General features: G+C 38.7%; 1 protein-coding gene across 8 annotated transcripts in view; it reads left to right on the top strand.

Moving 5' to 3' along the window:
• The window catches only part of KCNQ5 (potassium voltage-gated channel subfamily Q member 5), a 504,676-nt gene that overhangs the window by 390,101 nt on the left and 97,676 nt on the right, over window positions 1-16,899 (top strand). For all 8 annotated transcript variants that reach the window (XM_003480275.5, XM_003480277.5, XM_003480276.5 and 5 more), the window contains 2 exons: window positions 6,959-7,134; window positions 7,381-7,506. In XM_003480275.5, coding sequence (XP_003480323.1) covers window positions 6,959-7,134; window positions 7,381-7,506 — 302 coding nt within the window. The remainder of the gene's footprint in view (window positions 1-6,958; window positions 7,135-7,380; window positions 7,507-16,899) is intronic.

A 16,899-nucleotide genomic window follows, 5' to 3' on the forward strand; every position in this document is an offset into this window, starting at 1 on the left:
TTGCAGGATGTTTTGAAGCAACCCCTGCCTCTACCACTAGATGCCAGTAGCAACCCCCTTCCCAGTTATGACAACCAATTACGTCTCCAGACACTGCCAAATGTCCCCTTGGAAACAAAATTGTCCCCACTGGCAACCACTGGTGCACATGAAGCATTTAGCCCAATGCTTAGAACATAGTAGGGACTTGATAAATACTTGCAATAGATTGATGATCAGATGGACGAATGAATATTCATTTCTAATGCAAATGTCTAATGCAATGCTCGAGACTCAGTTAACATATGAGCAGATAAAACAAACGAATCTGAAGCCAGTGAATTCCAAGGCATGTCTATAGCTCCTACCGTTGAAAAAGTTCTGTCTTCACTTAAGACAACATTCCTAGGTTACAAAGAACATTTTGGACAGTGAACTGAGTGTACATCTTAAACTATCCTACCTAATTTTTCCCCAGCTTTTGGAAATGTAATTGACATAAACATTGTATAATGTTTAAGATGTACAGCCTATTAAGATGATACAATTATATGTTGCAAAATGATTATTAGTTAACACCTCATCACATCACATAATTACCATTTCTTTTTTTGTGATGAGAACATTTAAGATTCACTCTCTTAGCAATTTTCAAACATATAATACAGTATTATTAACTGTAGTCACCATTCTGTACATTAGATCCCCAGAATTTATTGATCTTATAACTGGAAGTTTTTAATTTTTGACCAACATCTCCCCACTTCTCCCCACCCCGACCCCCTGGTAACAATTGTAGTCCCTGTTTCTATGAGTTTACATTTTAGATTCTACATATGAGCAATGTACAATATCCGTCTTTCTCTATCTGGCTTATTTCACTTAGCTTAATGTCATCAAGGCCCATCCATGTTTTTGCAGACATTAAGACTTCCTTCTTTCTCATGGATGAACAGTATTTCAAAAGATAGATAGATAGATAGATAGATAGATAGATCTTCTTTATCCATTCATCCATTCATAGATGGATGTTTAAGTTGCTTCTGTATCTTGGTAATTGAGAATAATGCTGCAGTGAACATGGATGTGCATCTCTCTCTTCAAGGTCTTGTTTTCATTGTCTTTGGCTATATACCCAGAAACAGGATTACTGGATCATGTGATAGTTTTATTTTTAATTTTTGGAGATACCTCCATACTGTTTTCCATAGTGGCTGCACCAATTTACATTCTCACGGACAAAGCACAAGTAAGTGTTCCCGTTTTTGCCACATCCTTACCAACACTTGTTATCTCTTGCCTTTTTGATAACAGGCATTATGACAAGTAATGAGGTTTGATTAGCATTCCCTGGTGATTGTTGATATTGAGCACCTTTTCAACATATGCTGGCCATTTGTATGTCTTGTTTGGAAAAGTGTCTATTCAGATCTACTCCCCAATTTTTAATTTGATCATTTGGTTTGTTTGTTTGTTTTACTATTGAGTTGTACAAGTTATTTGTGTTTTTGAATATCAACTCTTTGTCAGATATGTGATTGGAAAACGTTTTCTCTCTGTCATTGTCTTTTCATTTTGTTGATGGTTTCCTTTTCTATGCAGAAGCTTTTTAATTTGCTATGGTTTCAGTTGTTAATTTTTGCTTTTTTATCTTTGCTTTTGGTGTCAAATTCAAAAAAAAAATCACTGCCAAGTCCAGTGTCAAGAAACTTAACCCCGGAGTTCCCATCATGGCACAGTGGAAACAAATTCAACTGGGAACCATGAGGCTGTGGGTACGATTCATGGCCTTGCTCAGTGGGTTAAGGATCTGGTGTTGCCATGAGCTGTGGTGTAGGTTGCAGATGCAGCTCGGATCCTGCATTGCTCTGGCTGTGGTGTAGGCCAACAGCTGTAGCTCTGATTAGACCCATAGCCTGGGAACCTCCATATGCCTCAGATGCAGCCCTAAAAAGAAAAAGAAAAGAAAAAAAAGAAACTTAACCCATATTTCTTCTAGGAGTTTTACAGTTTCAGGTGTTACTAACTCTTTATTCCATTTTGAGTTCATTTTTATGAGTGGTGTACCATGGTGGTCCACTTTCATTCTTTTGTATGTGAGCATCCAGTTTTCCTAACACCATTTATTGAAGATACTATCCTTTCCCCATTGTATATTCTTGGCTCCTTTGTTGTTAATTAATTAATTAACCATGTATTCATGGGCTTATTTCTGGGCTCTCTGTTCTGTTCCATTTACCTATGTGTCTGTTTTTATGTTCATGTCATACTTTTTTGATTGCTATAGCTTAGTAATATAATTTGAAATGAGAAAGTGTGATGTTTCTAGTGTTGTTCTTCTTTCTCAAGATTGTTTTGGCTGTCAAGGTCTTTTGTCATTCCATATGAATTTAGGACTATTTGTTCTATTTCTATGAAAAAGGCCATTTAAATATGATAGGGATTACATTGAATCATTGCTTTAGGTAGTATGAACATTTATCATGTTGAGGTACATTCCCTCTATATCCACTTTGTTGAGAGTTTTTATCATGAAAGTATGTGAATTTTGTCAAATGTTTTTTCTGCATCTGTTGAGGTGATTGTATAATTTTTATCCTTCCTTGTGTTAATATGATATTACATGGATTGATTTGCAGATATTAAACCATCCTTGAATCTATGGAATAAATCCTGCTTGATCATGGTGCATGATCCTTTTAATGTGGTTTGAATTCAGTTTGCTAAGATTTCATTAAGGACTTTTATGCTCATCATGGATATGTACTTTTGTTTTCTTGTGGTGTCCTTGTCTGGTTTTGATATCAGGGTGATGTTGACTATGTAAAATGAGTTTGGAAGTGTTTCCTCCTCTTCTGCTTTTTTGGAGAAGTTTGAGAAGGATTGGTACTTATTCTTTAAATGTGTATAATTCACTAATGAAGCCATTTAGTCCTGTACTTTTTTGTTGCTGGGAGGTTTTTGATTACTGATTCTATCTCCTTATTAGTAATTAGTATGAACAGATTTTCTATTTCTTCACAATTCAAGCCTCAGTAGTTATGTCTTTCTAGGAATTTAGCTATTTCTTCTAGGTTGTCTGTTTCATTAAAATCCATCTCTAGAAGTTTATCTTACTCTTTTGTTTCGAACACATTATTTTGTTTCTTCATTGTCCTTGACTTTCAGTGTTGGTTTCTGTGTATTAGAAAGAACAGCTGCCTCCTTCAGTCTTGAGAGACTGGTCTTGTGTGGGAGATGAACATCATTAATTAGCCTAGCCTTTGCTTCTATTTGTCTCTAAAACCTCCATGGTTGTCTAACCACCTTCCCTGTTCTTAGCGGCTCCCAGTTGTTGAATATGTGCCAGGACCCATCAGTCTCCCAAAAGGGAGGATCACAGCCAGCTCCCAGATGAAGGCCAGTTAGAAGCTGTACCCTCAAGCAGCAGTTGGGAAAGTATTATAGTTAGGCCCCATCCAGGGAGAAACTAGGAGGTGGGCATTTACCTGTTCCCTCTGCACTGGACCCAGTTATATGGCCATGGAGTGAGGGAGGGGGCTTATGGGACCCCTAAACCCATTAAGAACTTCTTTCTTTGCTGTGGTCCTGTGGGACTCCTGAGAGAAAGTCCTGTTGGCTGTCAGAGCCAGGTGACCCAGGAGTTTTCTCTCAAGCAGCATCTTCAAAAGCTGGGGCACCAGATGGATATAAAAGCTCCTTGAAGAAGATACTGGAAACTTGGAGCAAGCCAGAGGGAGAGGGCAGGGGAGGTGTCCAGTGGCTTCTGTGGCCTCCCTGGGTGCATGCTACATTAGAGGCCTGACCCACAGGCAGCAGTTTTCAAAGTACACAAGTAGAATCCTTTCAGGCAAAGACTGAGAGGTGGTCATCTCTGCCTGTACACTGAGCAGTGGATGATGGCTGCAGTGTCTGCTTGCACCTATTAACTCCTTCTTCTTTGTTATAGTCTTATGGTTCTCAAGGATGCAAACCCCATCGGCTCCCTGAGCTAGGTGTTAGGGGACCCATGCCTCTGGTGGGAGTCTTAAAAATGAAGTGCTAAGTGTGAGGTTCAAACCTTTAGCCTCTCAAGGAGAAGCTGAGAGTTGGAGGTCCCATTCTGTTTATTTGGCACTGTGCCAGGAGAGAAGGGTTTGTGGCAAGTGTGTATCTCATACTTTCCTGCCCATTTTGATGTGAACATTTTCATATTCTCCCAGTGACTCCCTTAGCTAGTTTTTGGATTTGCTTGAGAGGAAATTACTGCCTATGTAGCTGTTCATTTGGTGTATCTGAGGAAGGAAGGGAATTCAGGAGTCTCCTATGAAGCCGTCTTTAAAGTACCTACCCAATTTAATAAAAGGTAAATCTTAGATTTGCTTTTTATAAGCATTAATGGATAATGGCTATGAAGTGTTGCTATAGAATTCCATGCTGGTTTGATTCACTTAAGAGTATTTTAGATTGATATTCCAGTTATTAAGCCACCAATATGCTAAGAGAACAAAGGTCAAGCTACTTGTAAATGTTCATTACCATAAGTTTATTCTATCAACATTTATTGAGTGCCTATCACATTTCAGGCACTGTTCTAGATATTTGGGATACAAGTAGCCAACCTTGTGAAATGTCCATTCTGCTAAGTAATGAACTACAGAACAAATAAAAAGTATGGAGTACTCATAACTTATAAAATATTAACCTAAGAAATACCTAGGTGGTACTGGCAACAAAATCCCAGTGAATGATTGCAACCCAACCAGAATCATTTTTATGACTTACAGTCATTGTTTGCCATTTGGTTGTTCATTTATGATTTCATTTTATTGAACTCTTGCCTTTCAGATCTGAATTACAATGAGAGTGTTCAATCAAATCTGTGGTTACCTTTGCATATTTTGTGACTTAAAACATTTAGATGATGATTCACTGTGTGCATAGTTTTTTAAATTGTCTCAAACCCACAGGTTTCCTTTTATTTTTTCTGCATTTTGCCTAATGAACTAACTTTACAGCCTACTTTTTGTGCTGTACTGTAACAACTCTATAGCTGATTTTTTTTGAACTGATGCAATATATGCTTTTCATCTGTAGAATACCTAACCAACACATTTGTTATGGGAATTAAAATAATACAACATATGTTAAAAAAAAAAAAAACTTAGAACTAAGGAAAGTGCCTGGTACATAGTAAATTTTAAGTCTGTGTTTTCTGTACCCCTATACTAGCCAATTAATCATTTCAGCTATCTCTAATACTTTCACATAGTAAATAGAGTATTGTGCCTTTTTCTTTCCTTTGTACACATAAGGAAGGAGGGTATGAAAAATAAAAGCAAAATGTATATCCCGCAGGGCCACATAAGGAATGTCTCTTGTCTGAAAACCACTTGCCTCAGAAGTAAGTCCCTCCAAATGATGAAAACGAAGAGATTTCTTTCATATTCAACTCTTTTTTAAAGTTTTTCCTGATTTCAAGACATTGTTGTTGTTATAAAATTCCAACAGTCCTGAAATGAATAACTTAAGAGAGTGAAAAGTCCTTTTATCCATATGCTCACCCCAAGCTCTACACCTAGAGAGAAGTAATAGTATAATCCTCATGTTTTTCCTAGTTGTATAATTTTTTTATTAAAATAGACTACATTGTACATGCTACTTTGCAACTGACTTTAATGTCTTTGGTGCCTGTAGCGACATGTTTAGTCCCCTCCCACTCCCAACAGCTGCAGAGAGAGAGAGTTCAAGGATCCATTTGTGGCCCTCTGTGTATCAAGGCATGAAGTCTCAGTGCTCAAATCGGACTGGAAAAATCCCTTTGGCTGACGCTTGTCCTGCCAGCCCCTGTCCCTCTCTCTTCAAGTCCTGACCCAAAAGGGGAACCAGGAAAGTGACTCAAAAGATCTTCCTAGTCCACAGCATGGACCAGATCTTTGTGAGTGTAGGAAGGACTGAGCTGAATGAAGAATACACATCCATACAGCAGTTGCCCCTGAAGATCACAAAACATCGTAAATACAACACCCATGCAGGGGAACTCTTCTTGGCAAGTGGATGCCTGGTCGTGCACAGTCTACTTTGGAGCAGGAAGGACATTTTATTTGAGGATGGTAAGGTCAAGCTAACTGATTTTAACATCCCCATAGGAGGCCATTCATTTCCACTTCACTCCTCCCACTTCAAAGCCTACTTACATATTTACACTTGAAATGACTAAGTCCACATTTATCTTTCCTCTGCTTTCATTAGCTGCTCTTTTTAGCTCACAAAAGGGCAGATATTATTTAAGCCAAATGTCAATATGTCAAACATTAAATATCTATTCCCATGCAATATAATTACATACTCTATTGTAACAAATGTATTATTAATTTATGTGTGTACAAAACTGCCCATAATTGACTGACAGGTATAAAAAGTTCTTTAGGCAGAGAGCTTAGAATATTCAGACTCTGTTGAACAGTCTGTAAAGTTGCAGGCTCCACAACATAAGTAAATATTTTTTCAGAAAGGAGCTACAAGCTTCTTTAGCAACCAAACAAGTGACATGATCTTGCAAAGCAGCATTTTCCCAGCTGCGCGGGCTATGATGCCTCTGTGGCATCAACCAGGAAGCCCCAGTGTCCCCAGGCAGAGGCTCCTTCCTGCTGGCAGGAGCGTCCCTGCCACCAGAGATGCTATAGAGGGCTGCCCCACAGCCTAAGGCCCCCCCGAACACCAAATTTTCTGAAGGCCATGGTCTGGCTCTTGCAAGTTAAATAGCAAGTGGTCCAGAACTGCTTAAGTAAAGTATAGCATGACCAAAGGGGTAGGAACTAAAGCAGCAGGGGTCCTATGCTGCCATTTCCTGCTTCAGATATCACAGAGCCCAAGTATCACTATGCCAGGCCCAGACTGAAGCTCTGTATACTTGCGCCCCAAAAAGGTCAGAGAGACCCTTTCAGAAATATTGTTCTGAAAACTAAAACTTACAGCCATTTCCAACTCTTTCTTTCAGATACCATTGTTCTTATCGCTTCGATTGCAGTTGTTTCTGCAAAAACTCAGGGTAACATTTTTGCCACGTCTGCACTGCGAAGTCTCCGCTTCCTGCAGATCCTCCGCATGGTGCGCATGGACCGGCGAGGGGGCACCTGGAAGTTACTGGGCTCCGTGGTTTATGCTCACAGCAAGGTGAGGTTTGCTTTCTGAGCTACAGGGCAAGAGGTTTTAACTTTTTCATTGACTGCCATGATATTAACTTATCAAAAACAGACTTAGTCTTTAGAAATTGATTAAAGTAATTTGGGGACACATGGATTATCTAAAAATCATCATAAATATGCAAGAAGTAGTAAAACTAATGAAATCATACTCAGATTTTTTTTTCTTTTCAAAGATTTGTTGCCTCTAAAAATCTTTTTTTCCTTTTATATCTAGGAATTAATCACAGCGTGGTACATAGGATTTTTGGTTCTTATTTTTTCATCTTTCCTTGTTTATCTGGTGGAAAAGGATGCCAATAAGGAGTTTTCTACATATGCAGATGCTCTCTGGTGGGGCACAGTAAGTATGAAAATCTGTTTTTATGTATTGGATGTGGTGAGACATTTCCTGTGAATGAAGTGTAGTGATTCCCATGATTGGTCCCAATAAAAATGTAAACTTCCCACCAATAACTAGATGAAAAATATGCAGCACTTGTAATTATCTAAGGTGTTTCCCCATCTGTTAGATCCAACAAGGTCAAGTTCTCTTAGAAATCATCAGTAGTATTTGAGTACTAAACTGTTGCCAAAACAAAAACAAATAATTTTGTTACCTGTGATTAAAATGTTCATATGTTTGTTGGTTAGTTGGTTGTACCTTTGTAGAGGACAGCTTTAAGCCACCAATTGCTACATTGTTTTGCCACTCTTCAAAGTTTATCTGAGCTTAAAAAGGGCAGGGGATGGGGGGAAGTAGCTGAAGTTAGAGGACAAAAATTACGGTATAAAAAGGGGAAAAGAGAAGTGTGATAACCATCTGTGAGATCAGAGATTATAGACACTGAATTTCAAAACTTCCCATTCAAAAACCTCTTTTTCCTTTATATGGTTGTTAAAGGATAGTTTTCCAAACAAATAAAAGTAAAATCATGATTCTTATACAGATAGAAAATAAACATGTGCTAAAGATTTTTTTTTTATAATCATTTCTATTTTTTCCATTTTAGCTGGTTTACAGTTTTCTGTCAATTTTCTACTGTATGCATGGTGACCCAGTTACATGTACCTGTATAGATTCATCACAAGTGATTAAACATAGTTCCTAGTGCTATAAAGCAGGATTCATTGCCTATCCATTCCAAAGGCAATAGTCTGCATCTATTAACCCCAGAATCCCACACCATCCCACTCCCTCCCCCTCCCCCTTGGCAACCACAAGTCTGTTCTGCTCCATGATTTTCTTTTCTGTGGAAAGGTTCATTTGTGCTGTACATTAGATTCCAGATATAAGTGATATCATATGGTATTTGTCTTTCTCTTTCTGACTTACCACTCAGCATGAGAGTCTCTAGTTCCATCCATGTTGCTGCAAATGGCATTATTTTATTCTTTTTTATGGCTGAGTAGTATTCCATTGTGTATATATCCCACATTTTTCTAATCCAGTCATCTGTCGATGGACATTTGGGTTGCTCCCAGGTCTTGGCATTGTGAATACTGCTGCAATGAACATGCAGGTGCATGTGTCTTTTTCATGGAATGTTTTGTCCAGATATATGCCCAAGAGTGGGATTGCTTTGTCATATGGTAGGTAGTTCTATGCATAGTTTTCTTTTTTTTTTTTTTTTTTGGTCTTTTTGCTATTTCTTGGGCTGCTCGTGCGGCATATGGAGGTTCCCAGGCTAAGGGTCCAAACGGAGCTGTAGCCACCGGCCTAAGCAAGAGCCACAGCAACGCGGGATCCGAGCCGCGTCTGCAACCTACACCACAGCTCATGGCAATGCAGGATCCTTAACCCACTGAGCAAGGGCAGGGACCAAACCGGCAACCTCATGGTTTCCAGTCGAATTCGTTAAGCACTGTGCCACAACGGGAACTCCTATGCATAGTTTTCTAAGGTACCTCCATACTGTTTTCCACAGTGGTTGTACCAGCATACTTTCCCACCAACAGTGCAAGAGGGTTCCCTTTTTTCCACACCCCCTCCAGCATTTGTTATTTGTGGCCTTATTAAGGATGATCATTCTGACTGGTGTGAGGTGGTACCTCATGGTAGATTTGATTTGCATTTCTCTAATAATCATTGATGTTGAGCATTTTTTTATGTGCTGTTGGCCATCTGTATATCTTCTTTGGAGAAATATCTATTCAGGTCTTTTGCCCATTTTTCCATTGTGTTGTTGGCTTTTTTGCTGTTGAGTTGTATAAGTTGCTTGTATATTCTAGAGATTAGGCCCTTGTCAGTTGCATCATTTGACACTGTTTTCTCCCATTCTGTAAGTTGTCTTTTTGTTTTCTTTTTGGTTTCCTTTGCTGTGCAAAAGCTTGTCAGTTTGATTAGGTCCCTTTGGTTTATTTTTGCTTTTATTTCTGTTGCTTTGGGAGACTGACCTGAGAAAATATTCATGAGGTTGATGTCAGAGAATGTTTTGCATATGTTCTCTTCTAGGAGTTTGTTGGTGTCTCGTCTTATATTTAAGTCTTTCAGCCATTTTGAGTTTATTTTTGTGCATGGTGTGAGGGCATGTTCTAGTTTCATTGATTTGCATGCAGCTGTCCAGGTTTCCCAGCAATACTTGCTGAATAGGCTTTCTTTTTCCCATGTAGTGTTCTTGCCTCCTTTGTCAAAGATTAATTGATGATAGGTGTCTGGGTTTATTTCTGGGTTCTCTATTCTGTTCTTTTGGTCTCTATGTCTGTTTTGGTACCAAAACCATACTGTTTTGATGACTGTGGCTTTGTAAAACTGAAGTCTGGGAGAGTTATGCCTCCTGCTTGGTTTTTGTTCCTCAGAATCACTTTGGCAATTCTGGATCTTTTATGGTTCCATATAAATTTTTGGATTGTTTGTTCTAGTTCTGTGAAAACTGTCATGGGTAATTTGATAGGGATTGCATTGAATCTGTAGATCACTTTGGGTAGTATGGTCATTTTTACAATATTAATTTTTCCGGCCCAGGAGCATTGGATATCTTTCCATTTCTTTGTGTCTTCTTTGATTTCCTTGACTAATCTTTTATAGTTCTCAGCATATAAGTCTTTCACCTCCTTGGTCAGGTTTATTCCAGGTATTTGATTTTTGGTGGTACAATTTTAAAAGGTATTATATTTTTGTATTCCTTTCTAATAGAACTCTTGTCAAGGACCACGATATTTGTCAGGGCTTGTGGGCAGCAGAACTTGGTATGTTTGTTGATTGCATAGCAGCAATAAAATGAATAAGAATGACAATTATATTCCTAGGAAGATTTTTTCCCTTAAATCATCAGAGTAAAGGTCTATAGGATTGTACCTTTGGTAACAAAGCATTCAGTTTTATTAACCTTTTTTTTTTTTTTTTTTTGTCTTTTTTAGGGCCATACCCGCAGAATATGGAAGTTCCCGGGCTAGGGGTCAAATCAGAGCTGCAGCTGCCAGCCTACACCACAGCTGCAGAAATGCAGGATCCAAGCCATGAATGTGATCTACACCACAGCTCACAGCAACGCCAGATCCTTAACCCACTGAGTAAGGCCAGGGGTGGAACCCGCATCCTCATGGATACTAGTCAGGTTCATTACCAGTGAGCCACAGTGGAAACTCCCAACCATTTTTTATTGAAGTATAGTTAACTTACAATGTTGTGTTAATTTCAGGTATACAGCGAAGTGATTCAGATATGTATATATGTTTGTTTTCTATGTCTGTGGGTCTGTTTCTGTTTTGTAAATAAGTTCATTTGTATCATATTTTAGATTCCACATATAAGCGATATCATGTATTTACCTTGGTCTGGCTTACTTCACTTAGTATGATAATCTCTAGGTCCATCCATGTTGCTGCAAATTGCATTATTTTATTCTTTTTGTGGCTAAGTAATATTCCATTGTATGTATGTACCACATCCATTCCTCTGTCAATGTACATTTATCCATTCCTCTGTCAATGTACATTTAGGTTGCTTCCATGTCTTAGCTATTTTAAATAGTGCTGTAATGAACATTGGGATGCGTGTATCTTTTCAAATTAGTGTTTTCTCCAGATATGTGCCCAGGAGTGGGATTGCAGGATCATATGGTAACTCTATTTTTAGTTTTTTAAGGAAACTCCATACCATCTTCCATAGTGACTGAACTAAGTTCCCACCAACAAGGAAGATTCCCCTTTCACCACACCCAGAAATTATTATGTGTAGATTTTTTAATGTTGGCCAATCTGACTGGTGTGATACCTCATTGTAGTTTTGATTTGCATTTCCCCAATAATGAGTGATGTTCAGCATCTTTTCATATTCCTACTGCTCATCTGTGTGTCTTCTTTGGAGAAATGTCTGTTTAGATCTTCTCCCCTTTTATTGATTGAGATATTTATTCTATTTTATATATATATAAAGTTGCTTGAACTGTTTGTATATTTTGGAAATTAATTTCTTGTTGGTAATTTCCATCTAGGAGACAGATCCAAAAAATATTTCTGCAGTTTATGTCATAGAGTGTTCTATGTTTTCCTCTAGGAGTTTCATGACATCCTATCTTACACCAATCTTACATTTGGGTCTTTAATGTATTTTTACTTTATTTTTGTGTATGGTGCTGGAGAATGTTCTAACTTCATGCTTTTATATGTAGCTGTCCAGTTTCCCCAGCACCACTTATTGAAGAGACTATCTTTTCTCCATTGTATTCTTGCCTCCTTTGTCATAGATTAGTTGACCATAGGTGTGTAGGTTTATTTCTGGGTGTTCTATCCTGTTCCATTGATCTATATGTCTGTTTTTGTGCCGGTACCATACTGTCTGGTTACTGTAGCTTTGCAGTATAATCTGAGGTCTGAGAGCCTCCAGCTGTGTTTTTCTTTCTCAAGATTGTTTTGGCTGTCTGGGGTACTTTGTGTTTCCATACAAATTTTTAAATATTTTCTTCTAGTTGTGTGAAAAATGCCATTGGTAATATGATAGGGATTGCACTGAATCTGTAGATTGCCTTGGGTAGTATAGTCATTTTGACAATATTGATTCTTCCAATCCAAAAACATGGTATATCTTTCCATCTATTTGTGTCGTCTTCAATTTATTTATTTTTATTTATTTATTTATTTATGTATTTATTTACGTCTTTTGTCTTTTTAGGGCCACAGCCACTGAATATGGAGGTTCCCAGGCTAGGGGTCCAATCAGAGCTACAGCTGCTGGCCTATGCCACAATCACAGAAACATGGGATCTGAGCCACATCTATGACCTACACCATAGCTCATGCCAACACTAGATCTTTGGCCACTGAGCAAGGCCAGGGATCAAACCCATGTCCTTATGGATGCTAGTTGGGTTCATTAACCACTGAGCCATGACAGGAACTCCTGTCTTCAATTTCCTTCATCAGTGTCTTATACTTTTTGACATTCAGGTCTTTTGCCTCCTTAGTCAGATTTATGCCTAGATAGCAAAGCATTCTATTGGTTTAATAATTTGGTTCTCAACTCCTCCTCCTCCACTACAAGCAATAATGGCCTTTTGAAAGGAGAAAAGTGGAAAATCCAAAGGAGAGCAGTCATCTGAGATTCTTAAAATACTTTTTATGTGTAGAGAACAAAAGAGAATCTATGACTCATGGTAGGATAAACTGTGTAAACTGAGCAAATAGGAGGCTTTTCTAGTCAACAGGGGGAAGACAAATTATTATCCCAGCCCTCAAAGCAAAGACCTGAATTTAAATATAGTTTTTGCTTCTCTCTGATAATTCTAATGTGCTTGGATGACTGAGACACTCAGGTGCCCCTTCTCCATTGAGATGCAACTGTTGATGAATCTACCTGGCAGCTGTTCCAGGAAACCTCCCTTCCATCAATCTTCCTTTCTCCTTATCACAAATCAGAATCATTGTATTATATGTTTTTTTTAAATTACTCAGTGAATTTTATTACATTTATAGTTGTACAATGATCATCACAACCCAATTTTATAGCATTCCCAAACCCCCAGCACATCCCCCATCCCCCAACCTGTCTCATTTGGAAACCATAAGTTTTTCAAAATCTGTGAGTCAGTATCTGTTCTGCAAAGAAGTTCATTGTGGTTTTTTTTTTTTTAGATTTCGCATGTAAGTGATGGCATTTGATGTTAGTGTCTCACTGTCTTCCTGACTTCATTTAACCTGATAATTTCTGGGTCCATCCATGCTGCTGCAAATGCCATTATTTCTTTCCTTTTAACAGCTGAGTAATATTCCCTTGTGTGTATGTACCTCATCTTCTTTATTCACTCTTCTGTCAATGGACATTTAGGTTGTTTCCATGTTTTGGTTATTGTGTAGAATGCTCTTGATGTGGCCTCCTCTTTGTCTTTTGTAGTAGGATATCTCTTTGAAAGTTTCCAGTCCATTTGGTTGAAGGTTGTTCAGCATTTGGCTGTAATTTTGTTGTTTTTATGAGAGAAGGTGAGCTCCAGTCCTTCAATTCTGCCATCTTCCCGAATCACTGTATTATATGTTAAATGGTGTGTGGGAAACTCTCAATATACCTCTCACTTAGTCACCAGCTTATTTCTGTTGCCAGAAAAAACCACAAAGCATGTTTTCAAGATCATCTCTATGCCTTGCAGGGAAAAACAGCATCTATTCATTGATTTCCATTTCAGGAGTGCTCTTTTGACTGAAGTTTAATCTGTATTTAATAGGGTTTTTGAATGGCCTAATTATGTCTCTATTTTAAAAAAAATCTAGTCTTGACTACAAGAGTGAAAATTTTCTAAGACATTGAGCTTCTAGGAATAAAAAGGCCTTGTTGGTCCATAGTGGGTCTGTTAGTATTAACTGACCCATTAATGAAACTGTCTGAAGCCTAAAAAGACACAAAAAGCAAACAAAAGAGCTTATTACTTTTGTTCTTTATAAGAACATACACTAGGTCTCCAGAGTGAAGTAAAGTAAATTTAGAATACTATACCTTTTTATAGTACATTACCGAAGACCTTAACAAAATATATGTCTGGATTTTTTTTTTTTTTGGCTACACCCATGGCATGTAGAAGTTCCCAGGCCAAGGATCAAACCCATGCCACTACAGTAATAACAAGTCACAGCTGTGACAACACCGAGTCCTTTACCACTATGCCACCAGGGAACTCTTGGATACTTTTTAGATAAAATTGTCCATGCTGCACTTAATGGACATCTTGCTAACTAAGGAAGTATCCAAAATAAATAAGGAAATGAAAGCATCCTGAATTGGAATGTTTCTTAGTGCTAGGCTTTGGTGAAAAAAGAAAATCCCCATTTATTTTTTAAAAAAGCCCAGGAGTTATTGCCACAGCTGTGGCATATGCTGCAGCTGCACCTTGGATTTGATCTTTGGCCCTGGGAACTTCCATATGCTGCAAGTGCAGCCAAAAAAAAAAAAATCCCAAAGTATCAACATTAAGTACAAAATGCAATTGGTAGTTTATGGATGCTGTATCCCAGTAAATTCTAAATGTTAAATATCAAATACCAAACTCCTTCCATTAAGAAGATGATGAGGGCTGTCCCCCAAACCAACTTTGGCAGGAACACATAGTACAGTCAGTGCTGCTCAAAGCCAGTGACAATTTGAGGAACTTTGGTCCTTGAAAATAATTCCATACTAATTAACAACAATACTCAGCTCATTGAATAAGTGGGATAATTGACATAAAGGGCCTGGTACAAAGACCAGGGTAGGTGTCCAATCAAAGATGGTTTCTGCTGGTGGTATGGGCATCCCGTTGTAGGTGTGAAGTGAAGGTATCTCTGCAGCAAAGGAAAATGAGCTGTATCTTCCTGATGGATCCACAAGGGGCTTGGGAATTGGGGTTTCGGTAAAAAGATGTTCTGGGTTCTGAAGTAGCAACTAAAGGGCATTGATAACAGTGGGAGTGGAGTGGATGGAGGAGACATCACTAGTGACTGAGGCCCTGGCAGCTGTAGGAAAAGAGGATCTTCTGATTGCCCAGCAGAGCTCCATATAATGTTATCTCCTATTATTATTTTCCTCCTTTTCAGTTGCTTTAGGTTTATTCTGAAATAGCTTAAGATTTGGTCCTCCTGAAGTAATTTTTCCCAGTAATGACGTATTCTTGAAGGCCAGTTTGTCCTCTTTCTATTTACTGCTATTCCTGTGATGAAGATACATTTATGGGCTTTTTATTATTATTATTATTTATTTATTTATTTATTGCTTTTTAGGACTGCACCTGCAGCATGTAGAAGTTCCCAGGCTAGGGGCAAATTGGAGCTGCAGCCACCAGCCTACACCACAGCCACAGCAACACAGGATCCAAGCCAAGTTTGTGACCTACACAACAGCTCAGGGCAATTCCAGATCCTTATCCCACTGAGCAAGGCCAGGGAACGAACCCCCATCCTCATGGATCCTAGTCTGGTTTGATGGATCCTAGCCAGGTTTGTTAACCACTGAGCCATGAAGGGAACTCCCTGGGCTCCTGTTGTGGTTCAGCGGTAATTAACCTGACTAGTATCCATGAGGATTCAGGTTCATTCTCTGGCCTCACTCAGTGAGTTAAGAATCAGGTGTTGCCTTGAGCTTCACTGTAGATCACAGACATGGCTTGGATCTGGCATTGCTGTGGCTGAAGTATAGGCCTACAACTGCAGCTCCAATTCAACCCGTGGCCTGGGAACATCCATGTGCCACAGGTGCAGCCCTTAAAAATAAATAAATATGCATACAGCAGCAGATAGTAGAGATCTACTTTTGAGTAAGCATCTGAATACAGCCTCCACCTGAGACCATGTGCTTGAAATGATGACTTCAGGTATGTAGAAGGATTTGATGTCAGCCAGAGGTAGTCTCTGAATTTTAGAATTTTTCTTCAAGAGAACAATAGAGAAAGCTCTGTGTACAATGACACTCAACAGGTTGTTTAGCCCAAATATATGCCATGAGTTTTATCCCCCTGAAAAACCTATAAGAAATGGTACAGAGTTGTAGAAAGAGCAAAAATTCCCTTGTCCTTGATAATACCAGTTACCCTTCTGAGAATCAGAGCTCCTTACATCAGGTTCACCTGGACAAAGTGTTTTCTGCAGCCTCTTACAAGCTGTTGTTTTCTAAACCAGTGCTGGTACAGTAAATAAAATTTAAATGTTTCTTACTACCAATGCATTACCTTATGGTATCAAAGCTTTTCTTGGCCATGAGATAATCAATACACCAGTTCCTAACTTATTCAAGAACATTATTAACTACCAAGCAAAAACTGAAACACACATACACAAGCCATTACCCACAAAAACAGCCTAGTTGTCATTAACCTCTGCAAGACCGATGCCTACCTCAGTGGCATGGACTTACGGAGTACATTGGTCATAAGTCTCTTTGGGTAATTCTTTCCTAAGAAATCTCTCCCTTTTGGGAGTCCCCATTGTGGCACAGCAGATATGAATCTGACTAGTATCCATGAAGGTATAGGTTCAATCCCTGGCCTTGCTTCATGGGTCAGGGATCCAGCATTGCAGTGAGCTGTGGTGTAGATCACAGGCTCAGCTTGGATCCTGTGTTGTTGTGGCTGTGGTGTAGGCCAGCAGCTGTAGCTCCGATTGATTCGACCCCTAGTCTGGGAACTTCCATGTGCTAAGGGTGTGGCCCTACAAAGCAAAAAAAAAAAAGAAGAAAAGAAAGAAAGAAAAGAAATCTTTCCCTTTTATATTGTCATCATACACATGACTCTGGGCACTTTTGCTCAGTATTATTCCATAAGCATTGAGCACATGCTGTATTGAAAAAGTCAGTCAGAATTAC

Source organism: Sus scrofa, chromosome 1 (assembly GCF_054392235.1).
Source record: "Sus scrofa isolate SSC_HxYL_T2T_F1_AM1 chromosome 1, Sscrofa_HxYL_maternal_Yorkshire_Landrace_v2.0, whole genome shotgun sequence".
Lineage (NCBI taxonomy): Eukaryota > Metazoa > Chordata > Mammalia > Artiodactyla > Suidae > Sus > Sus scrofa.